We start from the raw sequence: 14,811 nt of genomic DNA on the forward strand, positions 1-14,811 counted from the left end.
GGCCGTCCAGGGTCACCGGGTGACCGCTCAGGGGGAGGGGCCGTGCCCGGGAACTTGGTGCGGACTCCCCTCTGGTCTTTTCCCTGGACCTGCCGGAGGCCCCGCTCGTGGCTCCGTGTCCTGAGCTGTCGCGTCGGTGCTGAGGGCCGTTCGCTGCAGGGCTGGGGGAGCGCGAGGCCTGCTCTTGCCTGAGCCGGCCTCCCTTACACGCCCCCCCGTTCCAGGGCGAGAAGGGTGAGCCGGGCATGGTCTACAGCCCTGACGGCAGAGCGCTGACCTCCTCCCATAAAGGAGCCAAGGTGAGGGGGCGTCTGGGCCCAGCTTGCACCCTCTGTCCTGCCTGGCCCGGGCAGCGGGGCTTGGGGGCCATGGAGACGGCACAGAGGGTTTTGTCCTCCTGAGAGGGGCCAGCTCCTGCCCGTGCGTGGGAGCCTCTGCTGATCGGGCTCTGGAAGCTTCCGCAGCCTGGGCCCCTCGCCCGTCCGTCTGTTCCTCTCCCACCACCCTGGTGGGAGGGTCCTCGGGGCCCCTCGGAGCCTGCACCTCAGATCAGCCTCAGCCTGGCTGACCCCTCGTTCTCCTCTGCCCGTCAGCGGAGCCCACACTGCAGAGGGGCCGGGGGCTCTTGGGGGCCCCGGCCCGGGCCTCGCCTGTGGGAGCTGCACCCCTGTGTGCCCGACTGGCCCTCTGGGGGCACTGCCGCTGCGGGCAGGGATCCGGGCCTTCCTTCCTCAGGAGGGGGCCAAGCATGGCTGGGCTCGGGAATGGGCTCCACGGGGGCCTGTGCCCTGGGTCCCCTGCCCCCCAGCAGGGCACCCCCAGCCCGGGGGAGAGCTGGGTCTGGGTCAGGAGGCTGTTGGGGACAGGCCTGCAGGGGGTCCCCAAAGGCCCCCAGGATTGTCGGGGGATGGGCCGAGAGACCGTAGGGCAGAGAGAAGTCTGCCGGCCCCGCCGTGTGTCACAGCTGAGGTCGGGGCCCGCAGACCCCTCCAGCCCGGGCGCTGCGGGGCCGACCCCCCGGGTCTCCGGGCCCCCAGCGTGGGCCCCGGGACACAAACTCCAGTCCAGAGCTTTCTCCCTGTTGCTGTTTCCTTTTCTTCCTGGGCGTTGTCGGTGCCTCGGGCGCCGCCAGGGGCATCCAGACACAGGGACCGCTCGGGCGCCGCGCGCTGGGGGGTGCGACCCGCGGCCGCCTAACGTGCCATCTGGTTTTCTGTTCAGGGTGACCCTGGCTTCCGAGGACCCCCGGTGAGTAGACCCGGGCTGCCCCACGGTGCACATGCGCGTGCCGCCGAGGGCACCATCCCCTGCCTGGCTGCTGGGCGGGCGTGGCAGCCGAGCTTCTATCCCAGCTGCGCCTCTAAATGCGGAGGCAGGTGTCGGGAGGGAGACCGCAGGGTGGGGGGCCGGTCACGGCTCACCTAAAACCTGGCTCCCCCCACAGGGTCCCTACGGGCGGCCCGGGCACAAGGGAGAGATTGGCTTCCCTGGACGGCCGGTGAGTCCCCGGGTCTCGTGCCGGGTGCGGACAGCGGCCCAGGCCCACGTGGACGCTGGGCCCGGAGGGGAGTGGGCTGCAGTCTCTCCGCTGATTTCCTCCTGAGGACCCCCCGCCAGAGCGTGGCTCTCTCCAGCCCCGCTCGCGGGCAGCTTGGGCCGCAGAGGGACGGGCACCCCGAGGAGGCCCCGGGTGGGGACAGGAGCTGCCGGGCCAGCCTTCACAGCTGCCACCCACCGTGCTCTGCCCCAGGGGCGCCCCGGGATGAACGGACTGAAAGGGGAGAAGGGGGAGCCGGGAGATGCCAGCGTGGGATTCGGCGCCAGGGTGAGTGGCCTGCGGGGCGGGCGGGGGTAGGAGGCCTGGCCGCAGTGGCTCGGGTCCCAGAGCTCACCTGTGGGAGGCTTCTGAGCAGCCTCGTGGCCCTCGGACACGCAGACCCCACGCACACAAACACGCGTGCGCACACACACGCGCCAAGGCCACCGGCCAGTGCCCCGGAGTGGTTTTCTCAGAAGGGCCTCTAGGCCGCGTGGGCTCTGGGGTGGGCGCCTCTGGCCCGTGGGGCTCTTGCTCCGACCGCCTTCACGCTGCAGTTACTGCCGCCTCGGGAGCCGAGCGTTCGGTAGAGTCCCCGGGTGAGGCTCTGTCCTCACCTCTACCTGAAACGGTGCCTTCGAGGCGCAGGACTCGCCCCTGACCCCGCCGGGCACCCAGTGGGCCCGCCGGCTGCACCCGGCGCCTTGTCTCCTGGACCTCCTCCCACCCGGCCTGGCCGAGCGACGCGGGGTCCTGAGGGCAGTGGCTCAGGCTGCGGCTCTTCCGGTTTTTCCGTCACCGCGCGTCTTCTTTCGGGCTCCGTCCTCCGTGCAGCGGTTTCATGAAATCTCAGAACACGAGGCGGCGTCTTGCAGAGTTCTGAGATGGAGGTGGACCAGGCCACTTCCGTCGAGGAGGACGGGGGGCTCTCGAACTCTCCCCGTGGTTCTGAGTCGTAGAGGCGGAGCGCCAGCCGCTGTGCGCGCGCCCTGGCCAGGGCGTCCAGCGCGTCCGGCTTCCTCGTGGGCCTGAGCTTGCGCCTCTGTTCCGCTGCCAGCCCTCTCTCCTCGGCCGCAGGGTGGGGGCGAAGGTGCCCAGGGGCCCGAGAGCAGGTGCCCGTGAGGTCCCGGGACCCTGTCCCCTGGCATCTTCGTCACTCAGGCCAGCCCTTTGGCGAGTGAGCCGTTACTTTCAGAACAGGCTCTTCTGACACTACCTGAATCGGCCGTTTGTCCTTTTTCTGCGAGCGGGCGAGTGAACGGAGCCGACCTTCACCCAGCTGGCAGTTAGTAACCACGCGAGCCGTGTCCGAGGTCGTGTCCAGGCCAGTCGGCCGCCCGCACGTCTCCCGTGGGAGGATTTGAGCAGGGCTCCGATCTGGGAACGGGACGGGGACAGCTCTGCCCTCAGAGACCCCACGACCACAGAGTAAAGTGGACGCATTCTCCAGCTGACGTTTTCTGGCTTCACCGTGATTCTCAGAAATGCTCCTGCCCACATCTGCTGTCCCGGCCAGTGTCGACGGCCAGTGTTGACTGACCAGCCTTTCTCTTCCCCCCACGCAGGGTCCGCCCGGCCCACCTGGGCCCCAAGGGCCCCCGGGCCCTCCCGGGACTCCTGTCTATGACAGCAACGTAAGTCACCGCGACACCTGCTGTTCCCTCTGTGTCCTCACACTCTTCCCTGCACTGGCTTCCTTTCCCCTCTGCTGACCCGGGAGGGCTGAACCCCAGGCAGGGCAGCCGGAGCCACGGCCTCTGAGCCCCTGGCGGGGGGCTTCTGGGAGGGGCGCGGTGGTGGGACCCAGGCCCACCTGCCTTGTAGGCCGCACCTGGTGGGCCGTTGGTTAGAAGACAAGCCCGCGGGGGAAGTGAGGTCGGGGGAGGGCTCTCTGGATCTGGGCTCCTGAGCTCGAGCCCTGGGGTCCTGGGGGGTGAGCACCCCCTACCTCACAAGGCTCAGTGACGTGAAGAGATCACGGGGGGCAGTCGTGCCGTGATCGGGGCTCCCGACTCCAAACCCCGTGTCCTCCCCCTCCCCCTCCCTGCTTCTCTGTCTTGGGGGGCAGGGGTGCTTGGGGGTGTGGCCTCGCAGACCCTTGGGCAGGTGCTGGCCTCAATTTCCAGAGCGTCTCTCTCAACGGCCATCTTTGGCCTGTTCTTCGCAGGCGTTTGTGGAGTCTGGCCGCCCTGGACCCCCGGGATTGCCAGGTGAGCGTCCTGGGGCCTCGGGGAGGGCAGGTCACCCCTCCAGCCACAGCTCAGAGCAGGGTGTGGGCGGCCCTCACAGGGGTGCTGGATGATTCAGGCCGCCCGGTCCCAGATGGTCACGGCCCCCTTTGCCGGGCTCCTGGGTCCTCCCAGCACAGCCTTCCAGGCGGTCCAGCCGTGGATGGGAGTGAACACCAGGCGGCCGCCCACTGGCCGTCCACTGTCCAGCTCCAGCTCCTCGTCCAAGCCTGCTGTTGGTTCGAGCCCCTCCCTGCAGGTGTGGCATGGCCTCTGGGAGCAGAGGCTGCAGCCCCTGGGGCGCGACCACCGGGCTCGAGCTCTTGCTCTGACTGTCCCGGGTCCACACGCCGCCCCCTCCCTGTCCAGGCCTGCAGCGCACACAGTGCCCACGAGGGTCGGGCCATGCGTGCGCTGGAGGGCCTGTCCCAGGCGCCTCTGTCACATATTCAGTAACAGGCACTGGGGTCTCTGTCCCTCCAGGGCACCAGGGGCCTTCTGGACCGAAGGGTGACAAAGGAGAAGTGGGCCCACCCGGGCTACCAGGTGAGAGTGCTATGGGGGCCTCGGGCTGTGTGTGGTCACCCGCCCACCCGGCTCCCGGAGGAAGGAAGCCCTCGGGACGCCTGGTTAACCCCGCGGGCTCGGGTCAGGGCTGGGGGCTAAAAGGACAGGGGCCTGAGGTGGTGGCCAGGCAGGATGTCCCAGCCCCCCGCTCGCTGAGGAGCAGGGCTGGGCCCCAGTGTGCACCTCCCAGGGGAGGCCCGGCGCCCCCAGCGCATCGCGGGCGCCTCATCGGCCCGGAGCATCCAGGCGGTGAGCTCCCAGCACCTCGGCCGCCCCCCGGGACGGCGAGAATCCGCTGCGGAATCCTGGTTCTGCAGCTGCTGAAGCAGGAGAACAAGTGCGATGCCGGCGCAGGCCAGGCAGAAGCCAGGAGAGCCGGACCCCCGGGCACTGCCAGAGTCTGCGTGAGCTCGGGGTTCCCCTACGAGCTGCCGGAAGCAGAAGCAAAAACCCTCCCCCTGAGGAAGGCGAGCTCGTTGAGGGCCTGGGGTTCCCAAGCGGGCAGGCGACCAGCCGGCACCGACAGGAGTTCAGGCTTGGCCTGAGCCGCGGCGATGACGCCCAGACGCGGAGAGGAGACGGCAGCGCAGAGCCGGAGCCCACGGGCAAGAGGCGGGTTTAATTCCGGGACTGAGGACCCGCAGCCTCTGGCCGTGAGGAGTCTGTGCGACTTCAGGCAGCGGGACGCGGCCGAGGAGGGCGGGGTCAGCCCGGCGTCTGGGCCACGCGCTGGGCAGGCGGACGCGCCGAGGGAGGCCAGACGCGTGGGGTGAGGACACGCGGGCAGAAGAGCGTTGGAAGGCGTCACGGCCGAGCTTCCACGCCAGGGCAGGGTGCAAGGAGCCCTTCACGCGAAGCGTCAGCACGAGCCACAGGCTGAGTCCTCACGGGGATGAGAGGAGCCAGAGACCATAAAGGGTCCCACGGGCCTGAAGAAAGTAACCGCTCACCTAGAATTCTGCATCCGGTAAAGACATCGTCTTCTACAGGAAGAGCAAGTGGGCAGCGAGGCCTCTCAGGACACGAGCCTCAGTGGGGACCACGAGGGCCGCTGGGGAGGAGGAAGTGGTGCTGACGACACGGGGACGGAGGAAGAGCAGGAGGGCCGTGAGCCCGCGCGTCCGCGCTCGGCCCCACCGCACCGAGGTCGCGTCCCCGAGACCCCAGCCTGGCCCCGAGGAGCCGAACCCTCGTTACATCGGACCCAAGTGAAGGACGCGCCTGTCACCTCAGGGACCAGCCGAGGACAGGAGGGAATGTGACCCTGCTAACCGAGCAGGGGGGAAGAACAGCATAGGAAACCCCGCCCCGAAGACGGCAGCAAAGGAGAGAAGAGGAACTCGGAACAGGCGGGGGAACAGGAAGCGGGGAGCGAAGATGGATTAAACTCAGATCCGTCGGCGCGTGTGTTCAGCGAGCGGGTCCTCGCTCCCGTTTAAGGACGAACGTCGTCAGTGGGACAAAAGCAGAGCTGTGCTGCTTCCAAGAGACGCCCCCAGGCGTAAGGACGTGAGAGCTGGGGGGGAAGGGGGTGGTAGTCCGGTGCGAAGGGAGCCGTGTGTGTGTGCTCGTGAGAAATCAGACAAGTGTATTTGAAAGCAGGAAATACTGCTAAAAATTTTTTTAAACTCCATAATGATAATGGGGTAAACCCGCCAGGAGAGTACAGCGATTCTAAATTTCTACGCCGGTAATAACATAGCTTCAAGATATGAAAAGCAAAAATTGACAGAACTAAAAGGAAAAACACACAGATCACTCAGTACAGGGGGAAATCTCTAAGCAAGGGAAGCAGCAGACGAAAGAACAGATCAGTTGGGAGGTGGAAGATGTGAACAGCAGGTGACAACCTGGCCCCCAGTCCCAGCACCAACATGGGAGGCCACGGGCCCACGCCGGGCACACAGCAAGTCCCTCAGGCCTGTCTGTCCTCGAGGGAGCATCGAAGACACAACCCTGACGGGCCCACCGAGCAGGGCGCCTGCGGGGAGGAGAGGCCACGCTGGGAACTGGAAACCCTGGAGCTGAAGGACAAGGATGTGTCTGAGGGGCAAGGGTGCGGCCAGGGCTGGGGTTGGGATTCTCGACCCTCACTCCGTGGCCCGCGGTGGCAGTGGGGTCACCCCGCTCTGAGGAAGGACCCAGGACAGGAGCTCCAGGCCGTGAACATGAGCCGGGTGGCCCTGGGCGGGCGTGGGTTTCCCGGAGCAGCCGTGGAGGATCCCAGATCTGGGGCTCCCCCAGCCCCCTAGGCCCATTGTTCACTCAGCAGGCATCACTTCACCCTGGGGGTCTGACCCCCAGCTTTATCAGGTTTCCAAGGGGAAAGGCCACAGGAGAAGGGTAAGCCAAGGTCGCTTTCCCACCCAGAAGGAGTGAGGGTCTTGTCAGCTTCTTGTCTACAAGGTCACAGCCTTAAGTAGGCTGCGCTTCAAGCATCCAGCCCAGGAAGTTAGAAAACAAATAGATTTAACTTCCAGAAAACAGATGGGAGATGCAGCCAATGGAAGAAAAAAATGTACATAACAGGAAGCATCAAGAAAGCAAAGAAGTCAGATGTTAGTTCTTTGAAAAGACTAATAATACTCCCCTCGAGGGACTGATGAAGGAAAGAGACATTGAAGATGGCACCACCGTGCTCTGGAAAGAGCGGGCACCCTCTCTCCACCATCCGCAGTGGCGGGTTGGGGCCATGGCGGGGTGGCCGGTCATGGCTGCCGGCGCGGGGCCCAGCCAGGCCTGTGGGGCAGGGGAGAGAAACAAACGCAGGGTGTGACTCTGGAAGAAACAAACCTGCTGTTTTCACAGAGGACACCTTTTTGAATGTCAACAACCAGAGGATATGCAGATAAACCGTCAGAATTAATGAGTAAATTTACCCAAGTCACAGGGGCAGTTCACAAACATTGATGGCCAGTCATAGGCTAAATGAAATCTTTAAAAGGCACCATTTAGAAAAAGATCAGGTTGGTTGCCAGAGGTGGGATGCAGGGTGGGGGGTGAAGGGGGTCGAAGATACCAATGTCCAGTTACAGGACACAGCATCCGGGGGCACGCAGCTATAGCCAACACCCCTGCCCAGTGTACCTGAAGGTGCGAGGAGAGAAAAGCTCTCGTCACAAGGGAAAACCATGTTTTTTCCTTCGTGCGTGTGTCTCTGTGAGGTGGTGGCTGTTAACTAAACGTCCTATGGTGGTCATTTCGCAGCAAACGTCAAGTCTGTCGTTTAGTGGCCCCCCTTGACCGTCTGCAGTGCCGTATGTCAGTGATAAAAACTGAAGGGAAAAAGGCACCATGAACAAAAACACCAAAAAATATCAAGTGATTGGGAATAAGTGTAACAAAACATGCGGGGGATCTCTCTCTACACAGAAATACAGGAGTTAGAGAAAGAGGAGCCTTAGGTAAATCCAGGGGCGGGGGGACGGGTGGACCAGGCAGGAAGAGAGCATCTCACCGAGGACCCCCCCAAACTCTCGCCCCCGTAGGGCAGTTCCCGTTGGACCTCCTCCACTTGGGCGCTGAGATGAAGGTGGGTGAACCCTGGCCCCCACGCCGTCCCCCACACGGGGCCCCAGAGGCACCTGGGACGCGCACCCCTGGCTCCGTTTTCCGGGAATTCGGTTGACGCAGTGGGAAGCTGGGAGCCCCTTCACCGTGGGCCTCTGGGGGTCGGCGCCCACCCCTCCCCACCCGACAAGCTTTTCCATCCACAGGGGGAGAAGGGCGACCAAGGGGCCGCTGGGCAGAAAGGAGAAAGGGGCGAGCCCGGGGGCGGCGGGTTCTTCAGCTCCAGCGTGCCTGGCCCCCCCGGCCCGCCAGGCTACCCTGGGATTCCGGTGAGTCTGACCCCAGCTGCCTGTGGGTGCCACACACAGGCCCAGGCCCGTCCTGTGCCAGAGCTCGCGTCCCCGGGGTCCCTGGGGCCTGGAGCCAAGGGCAGGCCCACCCTGCGGCCTGGGCCCCGAGCGTGCCCCTCCCGGATTGGGCACCTGATCCTTCTTTCTCCTGCTGGCGCTGTTCTCCACCAAACCCCCTCAGGGAGCCCTTCTGTCCCAAAAGCGTCTGGGGGACCGTGGGCCCCAGCTTCCGTCCGGGAGTGGAGGTCGGGCGGGGGCCCTCGGGGCTGCACCTCTGTGGGAGGCTGTCCTCGTCGACGTCCCAGGGCCCCGTCCCAGTGGGGGACACACGGGGTGGGAAGGCTAGGTTTCCCAGGCCCCGCGTGGGCAGTGGGCTCCGGGGGCTGGGGGCCGTGCTCCCTGCCGGGGCTCGTGGTAGATGCAGCCAGGACCTTCGAGCTTGCTCGTCCCCAGCCTGGGGACAGAGGTGACAGCGCCCTGTGTTTTGTCTTCCACGCTAGGGGCCCAAGGGAGAGAGCATCCAGGGCCAGCCTGGCCCTCCTGGACCTCAGGGACCCCCTGGCATCGGCTACGAGGGACGCCAGGGGCCTCCTGGGCCCCCCGGACCTCCAGGGCCCCCGGGACCGCCATCCTTTCCTGGCCCTTACAGGCAGAGTAAGTCGGGTGGAGAGTGGGCCCTGGGATCCAGCCTCATCCGGGAAGGGCCACTGTTCCCAACTCTGGCTTCTCTCGTGTAGCTATCAGTGTTCCTGGCCCCCCAGGCCCACCTGGGCCCCCAGGACCGCCCGGATCCATGGGCACCTCCTCAGGGGTAAGTGCCGCCCTGTTCATGACCTGTTGGACCCTCACTGCCCAGCTGCCCTTCCCTTTGGAGGCGTGTGGGTGGGTACCCCAGCACCAAGAGACCTGAGACGAGGTTTCCAAAGCAGAAGTGGGGGACCCAGGTGTGGCTGGGGTCTGAGATGGGCAGGAGAGGAGGACGAAGGAGGGGCGTTGAGAAGGTCCCTGGGGGCGGGTCTGCTGTGCAGAGGCTGCGGTGGCCCAGCCACTCGGGGGCTGAGGTCTCCCCGTGGCGCTCATGGGGCCAGCCTGGTAAGGGGGCGGCCATGTAGGTCTTCAGACTGTTGCAGCCCCCTACCCTCCCCATGAGCCCAGAGGCCCTCTGTGCGCAGGGGATCCCATTGGGCTGGGCTTCCAGCAGGTGAGGGTCTGGGCCACGTACCAGACCCTGCTGGACCAGGTGCCCGAAGTGCCGGAGGGCTGGCTCATCTATGTGGCCGACAGGGAGGAGCTGTACGTCCGGGTCCGGAACGGGTTCCGGAAGGTTCTGGTGAGTTCTGGACAGGGCGATCCCTGCACATGGTGGGGGGACTTCCCACTTCGCTTTTGGGGCGAAGGGTACAGAGAAGACGGGAGGCGGAGGACCTGCGTTGCAGGGGGCCCCGGTGCCTGGCAAGTGGCAGGGACCAGCCGGGCGGGGCCCGTGGGCATGCGGCCAGCGCTCTTCCATCCTCACCCGCTTCCCTCCATTTCTCTTTTTATTAGAAGCTGCTCTATGGCAGTTTTAGGTTCACAGAGAAGTGACTCTCAGTTTGTAAACTAACAGATATGCTTACTGTGTGCCGGGCACCGGGTGGGGGGCACTGGGGCACAGCCATGCCGGCCTTCCCCGGTGTGGGGGGCGGCCAGGGCGAGTGGCGCTGGCTGGGTCAGAGGTCCCGGGGTGACGCCCTGTTTTTTTTCAGCTGGAGGCCCGCACACCCCTTCCCCGCGGGACGGTAAGGAGTGTCCCTTCTTCCCACGACCGTCTCAGGGGACCGGTGGGCAGGGGTGCAGCCTGGGTGGGGCCCCCCTGCCGGGCAGGGCGTGTGCAGACCGTGCTCATCACCCTCCCCCGGCGAGGGGCTTCTTGGAGTCCTTGTCTGTCTGCCCTCGTCCAGAGGGCCGGGCACGGGGACAGACCTTCAGGGTGTGGGGGAGGAGGGAGGAGGGGGCAGGCGGGAGGAGCCCAGGACAGTCCAGTCCCCCTAAGCAGGGGGCGCGTCCCCCAGGCGGTGGCTCCTCTGAGTAGAAGTCACAGCCTCTCAGACGGCTCAAGAGCAGGGCTCCGTGCTAGGCCTCGGGGGTCTGGGTTCAGTGTGGGCTGGCCTGCCCCGACGCCAGGCTCGGGGAGTCCCTTCTCTCACGCGGCACCTAGTCCAGGGCGCTGTTCTAGGCGCGGGGACAGCTGTGCCTGAAACAGGCAAAGCCCCCGCCCCGCGGAGGTGACATCGTGTTGGGGAGACGGGCAGTGAGGGCAGTAGGTGACTAGGCAATAGCATATAATTATATAAACATTTCAGATAGATACGTGAACTCATTCTATAACTTATGATTGCATTAGACGTTACTACCAGGTACTAGGTAACAGGTGTCTGAAGGTGCTGGGTGCTGTGGGAAAAGGACGGAATTGGGAAGCGGGTGGGGCACAGGGGCTGGCATTTGGAGGTCGAGGTCACCGTCGGAGGTAGGAACCGGGCAGAGGCTTAAGGGGCTGCAGGTACCATGGGTGCAGCAGGGGGAGGTCGGGGATGCGGTCGGCCCGAGGGTGCCCAGGGCCACAGGGAGGAGCTGGCTCCTGAGGGTGCTGGACCTGGGGGCTTGAGCACAGGGCCACCCAGCCCGACTGAGGTGTCACAGGCCGGCTCTGGCCCGACACGCCGGGCGCCCCGGGGTCCAGCTTGCCACCTCCAGTCCAGCGTCACCGGCCCAAGAGTACAGCCGGGTGCAGACGAAGGGCCTGCAGGGCTGGGCAGCGGGGCCTGCGGTGCAGGAGGCCCGGCCCCACGGCGCCGTCTTCTTCTCCGCCTGCAGGACAACGAGGTGGCCGCTTTGCAGCCCCCCGTGGTGCAGCTGCACGAGGGTAACCCGTACCCCCGCCGGGAGCCCCCGCACCCCACAGCGCGGTCCTGGCGGGCCGACGGCATCCTGGCCAGTCCTCCGCGCTTGACACACGCCCAGCCCTACCCCGGGGCCCCGCACCCCGGCGGCTACGCGCACCTCCGACCGGCAACCCCCACGGCCTCACCCGCCCACACTCACCACGATTTCCAGCCGGTGGTGAGTGACCACCCCAGGCGGCGCTGGGGGTGGAGAGTCCGGAGCCCAGAGCAGCCGGGGCGTGTGCTGGTGCTGGTGCTGGTGCTGGTGCTGGTGCGGGGACCCGCCCTCCCCCCCCTCCCCCCCCCTCCCCCCCCAGCCGCTGCCCCGGGGTCCACCCCGCTTGCATCCCAGAGACCCACGCGGGGTTGGGGGTGGGGCGCGGAGACCCGGGCCATCGGGGCTGACACGCGGCTCCACCCGCAGCTCCACCTGGTCGCGCTCAACAGCCCGCAGTCGGGAGGCCTGCGCGGCATCCGCGGCGCCGACTTCCAGTGCTTCCAGCAGGCGCGTGCCGCGGGGCTGGCGGGCACCTTCCGCGCCTTCCTGTCCTCGCGGCTGCAGGACCTCTACAGCATCGTGCGCCGCGCAGACCGCGCCTCCCTGCCCATCGTCAACCTCAGAGTGCGTGCGCGCCCCAACCTGGGCCGGGCCTGGGGGTCGGGTGGGCGCTGGGCAGGTCTCGCCCCTGAGGACCACCGGGCACCCCATGGAGCCCCGACGTGGCCCCCGACCCCTGCCCCCGCCTGCCAGGCGCGCTGGTGCATCACCGGTCTCCGGAGGTGGCCTGGCCCTTCGGGCCCTCACCACTCGGGTGTCAGTCCAGGGCTGGGCGTCTCTGCACTGGCGCTCTTCACGGGGATGCGTTCCGTGGCTCCTCCGCGAACGGAACCACGTGCTCTCTGGATGCGCCGAGCGCCGGCGTTCCTCGGGACCAAAGGCGGTGGACTCGCTCTGGCCCAGGGTCCAGGGCTGGGGGCGGGTGCCCTGCGTTCCTGGGAGAGGGCGGGAGGCCTGGGGCCAGCGCACCCTTGGGCGGGCGTGGGCGTGGCTGAGACCCCTCGGCCGCTCGTCCCCCTGGCAGGAGATGTAACCAGAGACGGGATGACCCCGCTTCCCTCCGCAGGATGAGGTGCTGTCTCCCAGCTGGGAGGCCTTGTTCTCGGGCTCCGAGGGCCAGCTGAAGCCCGGCGCCCGCATCTTCTCTTTCGATGGCAGAGACGTCCTACAGCACCCCGCCTGGTAGGTCCACAGTGTGGGCGCAGCAGCTCGGGGCCTCTCTGGATCCAAGAGCCCTGAGCAAAGGGGCGACACTCCTGGCTCTGAGCCTCCAGGCTGACCCAATCCTGGAACACGCTCGCGGCTTAAAACCCCCCAAATCCAGAAGCACAGGAGGAAGAGTAGAGAGCGTCGTTTGCGGTGTTACCTGAAACACCCTCACCTGGCCTGCTTCCCCGGGCAAGTGCCCCCAACTTCCTGCTGGGGAGGCAAGCTCCAGCCCTCTCTGTCACATAAACATCACAGTGAATCACTTCTATAAATCCCTCAACATGGAATCTCCGGGTCGGAGAACACGCGTGCCTACTGGACACGCTGGCAGAAGTCGCTAGCTTGCCCTCAGGTCGGCTTCACGCCCACGGTGCCCCTGCTTGCAGGTGTGAGCTCCCCAGCACTCGGGGGCTCGGGGGCTCAGACGAGCCCGCGTCCCTGCCTTCACCGAGCGGCACCGCCCGGGGCCGCGCTCCGGCCCGTGTGGGAGCCTTGGGCAGGGCTGTGGGCTCCACCGGCCCAGGGGCCGGTCCGAGGCCAGAACCCCAGGCCTGCGCCTCGTTCCCAGCGAGGAGGCCGCGCCGAGACGGGCTTTACGAAGCACGGGCACTCGAAGCCAGGTCCACCCAGGCCCCGAAGGGTCAGCCCTCGAGGTCACCGGGCGCTGCTGGCCAGGCTGTGCCCCCAAAAGCAGCAGCAGGACGGGGTGTGATGTGGGAGGCCGAGCACTCAGGACGAGGTGGGCGTGACTCGCGGCCACCTGAGCGCCTGCCCTCCCAGCGGCCCCCGCGTCCCGCCAAATCTCCGTCTGGGTGACGCCCCGTCCGGCCTGGGGTGGCCTCCAGCGTGGGGCGGGGGTGGCCCCCGGTGAGACTGACGGCCGGTGCCTCTTGCAGGCCCCAGAAGAGCTTGTGGCACGGCTCGGACCCCAGCGGGCGCCGGCTGACGGAGAGCTACTGCGAGACGTGGCGGACCGAGGCCAGGGCGGCCACGGGCCAGGCCTCCTCGCTGCTGGCGGGCCGGCTGCTGGAGCAGAAAGCTGCGGGCTGCTACAACGCCTTCATCGTCCTCTGCATCGAGAACAGCTTCATGACCTCCTCCTCCAAGTAGGGCCTCTGCTGGCTCCCTGGACAGATGGACGCACAGACAGAGGGCTGGAGAAGAGCCAGGCGGCAGGCGGGGGAGCGGACACACCCCCGGCCTGGCAGGGAGCCTCTGCTGGCGCCCAGGGCGGGCACCTGGCTGGGACACTTTCCTGTATGGTTCACGTTTCATGTAATCCTCCAGAAATAAAAAGAAGCCAAAGAGTGTATTTTTTAAAAAGTTTAAGACAGCCTGGTGCCCAGACTCTTCCTCCCTCCCCCCTCTCCCCTGCACAGGCACAACCTCGGTGCCTGTGGACCGAGAGGTGGACCCGGCCCATTTAAGCAAGAGGCCGACTTGGAACCTTCTGCCTGGGGAGGCCTCCCGGGTGCCGAGAGGGGCCCCCAACCGCCCAGGCAGGTGCTGGTGGCTCCGTTTCCTGCCCAGAAAGCCTTGTGGCGCCAATGCCAGGCCTGTCTGCAGGGCAGCCGCGAGGAGGCGCTGGGGCCTCCCTCTTGCCCTCTCTCCAGCTGGCCGGCCCTCTCTTGGGCCACGCGCGGTGCCAGGGGAGGCCACCTCCTCTCAGCCTCTGGCAGCAACTCCCCTGGCTGCAAGGTTCCAAGCTCAAACCCCGCCGCACACCGCCGGGGCTCCTGGCGCTGCTGTGTGCAGCCAGCCCCGCCACGTGGTCCCGTCTGCGGTCCTGTCTGTCCCACGCTGGCTTCCCGTGTCCCCTGAGGTCCCCCCGGCACAGAGCCTGGCCCGGCCCGGACTGTACTGGGAGAGCTTTGAGGGATCCATAAACCAGCACCAGGTCCCTGGGCCCAGACCTCACACCGGGCGCTCCTTCCCTGACTCCAATGCCTGAACAGCTCTGCCCAGCAGCATGTCCGGGGACCCAAATGGGCCCAGACCCAGGCTGCCTCAAGTCCTGGGTCAGACCTGCCTCCTGCTGAGCTTGGCACCAAGGCCCCGGGTTCACCTTTGCAGGACAGAGAGGCAGAAGCCCTCGGAGGCAAAAGGCCACACGTGCCCTCCCGCCAGGACAGAGCCCACAGGCTGCCCAGCCGAGCCCCGGGACGGGCGAGGCTGCATGGAGGGGCTGGGCCGGCCCAGGACAGGACTGGGCCGTGTCCACAGGCGGGCCACGCACGCTCGGACCCTGCTCACCACTGTCTGTAGCAGCACGTCTCGGGGAAAACCCAGGTCATTGCCCTCCTTGTGGGAGGAGTGAAGGGGACATCTTGGGGTGCGTGCGGGCACCTCCAGGGGAGCTGGCGGGGTGGCCCAGAGCCCAGCTGCCCCCGAGTCTGCTGTCCAGGCGCTGTGACTGTAAACCGCAGGGGCT

The 14,811-nt window shown here is 66.6% G+C and overlaps 1 protein-coding gene across 1 annotated transcript in view; it reads left to right on the plus strand.

Annotated features, from left to right (window-relative positions):
• The window catches only part of COL18A1 (collagen type XVIII alpha 1 chain), a 47,690-nt gene extending 33,263 nt beyond the window's left edge, over positions 1–14,427 (plus strand). The window contains 17 exon segments of the mRNA XM_055086470.1: positions 225–299; positions 1,222–1,248; positions 1,445–1,498; positions 1,751–1,825; positions 3,103–3,171; positions 3,705–3,747; positions 4,249–4,311; positions 7,821–7,864; positions 8,049–8,171; positions 8,693–8,846; positions 8,930–9,003; positions 9,394–9,522; positions 9,938–9,970; positions 11,046–11,291; positions 11,538–11,735; positions 12,238–12,353; positions 13,277–14,427. Coding sequence (XP_054942445.1) covers positions 225–299; positions 1,222–1,248; positions 1,445–1,498; positions 1,751–1,825; positions 3,103–3,171; positions 3,705–3,747; positions 4,249–4,311; positions 7,821–7,864; positions 8,049–8,171; positions 8,693–8,846; positions 8,930–9,003; positions 9,394–9,522; positions 9,938–9,970; positions 11,046–11,291; positions 11,538–11,735; positions 12,238–12,353; positions 13,277–13,490 — 1,737 coding nt within the window. The 3' untranslated portion in view covers positions 13,491–14,427.
• The last annotated feature ends 384 nt before the right edge of the window (positions 14,428–14,811 follow it).

The sequence above is a fragment of the Physeter macrocephalus genome, chromosome 8, assembly GCF_002837175.3.
Source record: "Physeter macrocephalus isolate SW-GA chromosome 8, ASM283717v5, whole genome shotgun sequence".
NCBI lineage: Eukaryota > Metazoa > Chordata > Mammalia > Artiodactyla > Physeteridae > Physeter > Physeter macrocephalus.